The sequence below is a fragment of the Amblyomma mixtum genome, chromosome 3, assembly GCF_055824585.1.
Source record: "Amblyomma mixtum isolate Tamu chromosome 3, ASM5582458v1, whole genome shotgun sequence".
Classification (NCBI taxonomy): Eukaryota; Metazoa; Arthropoda; class Arachnida; order Ixodida; family Ixodidae; genus Amblyomma; species Amblyomma mixtum.
Window position 1 is genome coordinate 270,871,417 of NC_143014.1, and position 6,000 is coordinate 270,877,416.

General features: G+C 53.9%; 1 protein-coding gene and 1 pseudogene across 1 annotated transcript in view; one reads left to right on the plus strand and one right to left on the minus strand.

Annotated features, from left to right (window-relative positions):
• Nucleotides 1-2,626, minus strand: part of LOC149354733 (uncharacterized) — a 26,025-nt gene extending 23,399 nt beyond the window's left edge. Inside the window, exons 1-2 of the mRNA XM_089576030.1 lie at nt 2,604-2,626; nt 2,183-2,285 (exon numbers count right to left, since the gene is read on the minus strand). Of these exons, the coding sequence (XP_089432156.1) occupies nt 2,183-2,285; nt 2,604-2,626 (126 nt within the window). The remainder of the gene's footprint in view (nt 1-2,182; nt 2,286-2,603) is intronic.
• LOC149354734 (uncharacterized) lies at nt 2,625-5,372 on the plus strand (annotated as a pseudogene).
• Nucleotides 5,373-6,000: the final 628 nt, after the last annotated feature.

The following is a 6,000-nucleotide window of genomic DNA, read 5'->3' on the forward strand; positions in this document are numbered from 1 at the left end:
CCAGCGTGGAGTAGCAGGCCAGGGTCACCTTACCGCCGGCCGACCTCTCCACCTTTCCGTTCATGAACACTTTCTTTCTCTCTCCTGCCTCGGTACACTCGCAACCACCGGAAACACCAGAAAATATTTGCGGAACTCAGATCAAAATCAGCGCTCTCTTATTGTGCCTGCTTAAGTCCTGTTTCCAGAAGAGTGAGTGAGTGAGTGAAAACTTTATTAGCTCTAGATTCGGATTGTGTTCGGCGGTTTTGAGATGGCTTCGTCCATCTTGCTCAAAGGTCGGTTGCCCTTAGTCCAGGGCTCCGCTGGATGCTGCTGCCAGTTTTGCTCGCCGAATCAGACCTTCTTGGTCGACCCGGCGATCGCTGGAGAGCACTCCCTCCCATTGCTCCGCACTCTGGTTTGTTATCACTGGTACCACGCTTATCATCTGGCATGCCCACGTTATGTGGTACAGCGTGGGGGGTTCTTGGCACCAAGGGCATTTGTCATTGTATTGTGTTGGATATATTTTGTTGAGTACGTGTAGGTTCGGGTAGGAGCCCGTCTGTAGCTGCCTCCACGCGACAGAGTCCTCTCTGCTGAGGGAGTTGTCCGGTGGTGGATACCGCTTTCTGCAGCCCTTGTAATAATTTAGTATCGCCGAATAATCTTGGGGTACAGGTTCGTTCCCCTCGAGGTCGCCGACGTTGGATGCTCGGTAATAAGTGTACCCTCGAGCTATCCTGTCCGCCTCTTGGTTCCCTGTTACTCCCGTATGTCCCGGCGTCCATACTGTCGTATGCCTGATTGGTTCTTAGTTTGTTTGTCGTTGTGTTATGTGGCCCCCAGAGCGGAGTATGCGGAGCGCTCTGTGCCCTATTCTGCCGCGTATGTAGTTGCGGCATGCTGTTTGTGAGTCTGTAAGGATTTTTAGAGACCGTTTAGACCGATAGCCCTCCGCTGCCGCTAGAGCGACGGCCGCTTCCTCAGCCTCGACTATCGTACAGTCTTGTAGTGATGCGCTGGTGATCTCGCGTAGGGTTGAGTCAATCACCGTTGTTACCGCATTGCTGTTGTGCTGCCCCGCTGTTCTGGTGCACATGTATGTGGCTGCGTCCACGTATACCGTCGTTTCTTGGGGTGCTAATGTCTTTTGTAGGTATTCAGCCCTTGCCTCTCTGCGTGCTTTGTGTAGGTTGGGATCCATGTTCCGGGGTATTGGCGTTACTTTTAGTGTGTTGCGATATTCGTCCGGAATTGTTTCTGTCCTCTGTATTTCTTGAATTTGATCGGCGCGGCCCAGTTTCTTTAGGAGCTCCCTGCCAGATGGGGTCTGTTGTAGTCTGCGCAGTTGGGAGACTAGTTGTGCCTCTCTCAATTCATCGAAAGTGTTGTGTAGTCTTAGGGCTAGGAGCTTTTCGGTTGAAGTGCTGTGAGGAAGGTGGAGTGCGGTTTTGTAGGCTTTGCGTAGAATCACGTCCGCCTGTTGTACCTCACTCTTGATGGGATTGTAGTAGGGGAGGCTGTATGTCACTCGGCTGACTACCAGGCTTCTGACCAACTTGAGTGTGTCCTCCTCTCGCATGCCATGACGTCTGTGTGAGATGCGCGTGATCATGCGGGCCACTTGTAGAGTGGATGCTTTGAGTAGGGCGAGAGTGTGAGTGCAGCGTTGGTTTGACTGTATCCACATCCCCAAGATTCTGATGAGTGTTTTTTCCGGTATCGACTTCCCCTCGAGGTAGACGTTCAACTTTAAGTCGTCGCTAGTGGGGACTGTGCGATTTTGTTTTCCTCTCCAAACTCTTAGGAGCTCTGAACCAGAATGCGACGTCAACGGAGACGCCGACTTCCATTACGGCCTCTCTTTTTTTCTCTTCCACTACAAAATTCCTCCCTTCCCTCACGGCGTGGTTGAAGTGTTCACCGATATGTGAGACAGTTACTTCGTCTTTCCTTTCATCTAAAATAATCACATCGGAGACGCACTGCGGCCAATTCAGGGAGCAGCGTCACTGCAGCCCGTTCGTACCATAGCGGCCATGCACATTGGTGCTAAGGCGCGTTCGAAACACCGAAAATGCGACCCGTTCTCATTAACACTACGCAGACTTACACGGTTCAAGTTAATTCTGTGTGGTCAGGGGCCACCGCTACATTCAAGCCAGATAACGAACGGATGGGGTGACGGCAGACCCACCTGTACTCCGGAGCCTCGGAGCGGGGTCGCAAGCTGCTGGTCCCAGCTGAGGCCGCCTTCTTTGACGTACTGGCGCTGGCACTCGGGCGCATTGCCGTGTCTCCTGCGCGAGCAGAGCACAGCCTGTAACACTCTATATCGCCGTTTTAAGCCTCGATGCATTTTATTGGCGGTCTATGCAGCGAGTCTTTTAGGGACCCCTTCCGTATCATCAACCAAGAACCAACCTTCTCGACGCTGGGATTGGTGCCAGCGTGCCGCGTCGTTAATAGGGAGTTTTAGAATAGGGGGCCTCAAGCTTTGGGGGCCCCAAGCAGTTTCGGGCGTTGAAGTGCACATGCGCAGAACGCAAGGCCCGCCCTGCGTCTTGGGTTAACGTGAGCGGCGAACGCTATTTCGCCAAAATAGCGTGCGTCCCAACACTGCTCTACGTTCAGGCAACATGGCGGCGCCCGTCGAAGCGGGGCCTCTCACTACACCACCGATTCGTTGTCGCTGCGCTGTCGTCCACGTGGACACCTACCTCCTGCATTTGTGGGAGGCGCGCCGGAGCTTAACTAAACGGTGGAAAAAGCAGAAAACTAATCGCAAATTACGCGACCGCATAGCCAAACTCACAGAGCAGGCTGCAGCGTATGCTGCCGAACTCTCAGATTCAAATTGGATAGCACGCTGCGACGCCGCAGCTCATCAGATGAGCTCGATGGGGACGTGGCGTCTCTTTCGCAGTCTAATCGACCCCTCCCAATCTAGAGGGGAGACGCAAAAGCAGCTCCGGCGGGCTCTGCAAGGGTATCAAGGTACGACGGCGCAACTTCCGGACACTCTGTGCGACAGATATCTCTGTCGTACGGAGGACCCGCCTGGGCCTGAGTACATGTACTCTGGCAGGCCTAATGAAACACTTGATGCCCCTTTTGAGTTGCATGACCTTAAGGCGGCCGTAGCAAAAATGCGCCGGGGTACGGCTCCGGGTCGGGATCATATAACAGTGAACCTGTTGGCGAACCTACCGGACTCAGCGTACCTCCATTTATTAGAATACATCAACCAGATCTGGGGCGGGCGTTCACCCCCTCCCGAGTGGAAAACGTCACTTGTGACGTTTATCCCTGAAACAGGTAAGGCCGTGAATACGGACAACCTGAGGCCCATATCATTGACATCATGTGCGGGCAAGCTTATGGAGACGATGGTACGGGATCGCCTCTCTCCATGCCTGGAGAGTAAGGGTTTCTTTGCAGTCACCATGTTCGGGTTTCGCCCCCACATGTCTGCACAGGATTTCCTTCTCCAACTGCACAGGGATGTAATACGACCCACAACTATGCAACACAATGACAAAGCCATCCTCGCCCTTGATCTGAAAGGGGCTTTCGACAATGTTAAACACAGAAGCATCCTGGCCAACTTGAGTTCTACCGATTGTGGGGCTAGGGCCTACACGTATGTAAGAGGTTTCTTGACTAATCGCCAGGCCTTTATTCGGATTGAGGGCGAGGAATACGGCTCTTACATGATGGGAACACGGGGAACCCCTCAGGGAGCGGTGTTATCACCGCTCCTGTTCAACATAGCTATGATGCGCCTCCCAAGCCAACTGGTCCGGGTGGAAGGCATTCAACACGCGTTATATGCAGATGACATTACACTTTGGACCACTGAGGGGAGCCTTGGGGACATGGAGGCCCGCCTTCAGCAGGCCGCATCCATAGTCGATGCGTAGGCAATTGACTGTGGGCTCCAATGTGCTCCAGAAAAATCAGAGCTTCTGCATGTCAGAGCGAACCCAAAGGATAGGACAGCAATTCACAGCTCTCTGTCGGGAGGTTCCATTAGAGAGGTAGAGGAGCTCCTTATTCTGGGCCTTTTCATTCACCACAGACTCAGACCGGACTCCACCACTGTGAAACTCAAGACAGTAGGCGAACAGGTAGGGCGCATGATCCGCCGCGTTTCCAACAAGCGGAGCGGTCTGCGGGGCAGGGACGCGCTTCGGCTGGTCTATGCCTTCGTGACTAGCCGGATCCTCTACGCCGTGCCACATCTCCGCACTACTAAGCAAGACGAGGCGCGAATAGATGCCATCATCCGCAAGGCAACTAAGCGGGCCCTGAATCTCCCGGTGGCTACCTCTAATGCCAAACTCAAGGCATTGGGGGTGCTAAACTCCTACCAGGAGCTGCGGGAGGACCACCTCGTGAACCAATACACGCGGCTCATGCAGACGGCCCCTGGGCGCCGCCTGCTCAACCGCTTACACATCCAACACGACTGCACTCCAGAGGAGGCGGAGCGTATCCCAGTACTGTGGCGCCATATGCTCTGGGTCTCCCCGCTCCCCCGTAACATGGACACCGACATGCACGAAAACAGACGACAAGCGCGGGCTCGAGCTCTTGAGAGACAACACGGCTCCCGACCCAGTGTATATTATGTAGACGTAGCAGGGCCATCGCCCACGGGATTTTACACGGCCGCTGTCATTCACCAGAAAATGCACGTTGATGGACTCTCCTTTCGAGCCCCGAATTCAATACGAGCCGAGGAAGTAGCGATAGCGCTTGCTGCCGCCCACGCCAATTCGAGAATCATCATTACGGACTCCCGAACAGCATGCGATCATTACTTGGCAGGGGAGATCTCCCCCTTAGCTGCTTGCATTCTAAGACGGACTGCCACTGATCCAACACCGAAAAGAATCATAGGGGCTCCTGGCCACCAGGGCTTACGAGGTAATGAGACCGCTGACGCGGCTGCCCGAGCGCTTATTCACCGGGCTCCTCATCCCAGCTCTTCTGGCTCGGAGACTAACCGGCCGCTGCTGCGATTCAGGGAAATAATAACGCATTATAGCGACAACCACCGCCTTTTCCCGGCCCCTGCAAAGGGGCTCCGTAAGACGGAGGAGCGAACTTTAAGGCGCCTGCAGACAGGTACTCTACTCTGTCCTGCAATCATAAAACATTACAATCCTAGCACGGATGAGCGATGCCCTCACTGTGGGGAGACCTGTGGTATCTTCCACATGGTGCGGGCATGTACTCAAAATCCCCACTTTCCCCCTTCCCCTACCCCTTCCAGAGAGGCATGGGAGACTGCCCTCCTCAACTGCTCCTCGCTTGAGTTCCAAAGGGCTCTGGTGAAACGGGCGAGAGACGGCGCCTTGTCATGCGGTGTCCCGGACTAGGGACGCCGACCATGTACCGGGGCCACTCTGTGGCTCCCAAACTCTACCTCAATTAAAAGTTTTCACCACCACCACCCACGTTCACGGCAAACTAAAAGCGCACGAAGCTTTCGCTTTGCCTGAACTTGCCTCAACCACAAAATCTTAGCGATAATACACCCCAGATTTTCAGATTGATTCTGTGTTTAGTGTTGCTAGGCTTCGTCGTTTGACGTCAGAGAGCGCGCGAGGCTCAAACAGGCGGGCGCCCCAACGCCGCTTTACGTACAGGCAACATGGCTGCGCCCGTCGAAGCGGGGCCTCCCGCTTCACCACCGATTCGTTGTCGCTGCTACTCTGTGTATTAAGCTCACGGCAAAGGAAACGCGCACGAAGCTATCGCTTTGTCTGATGGTGCCCTCACCACAAAATTTTAGCGATGAAATGCGCCATACTTTCAGATTGCTTATGTGTTTTCAAAGCTGCTAGGCTTACCGAGTACGCATTGTTTGGTCCCCGTAGAGACGACTTAGTGGGACGTTCGAATGGACTTTCCCGCCTCAGTAAAAACACACACTTGTAATTTTTACTCTTAAATCCTGTGTCTGCAATAATAACAGTTTCTGGCGAACAAATGAACGCATATTTT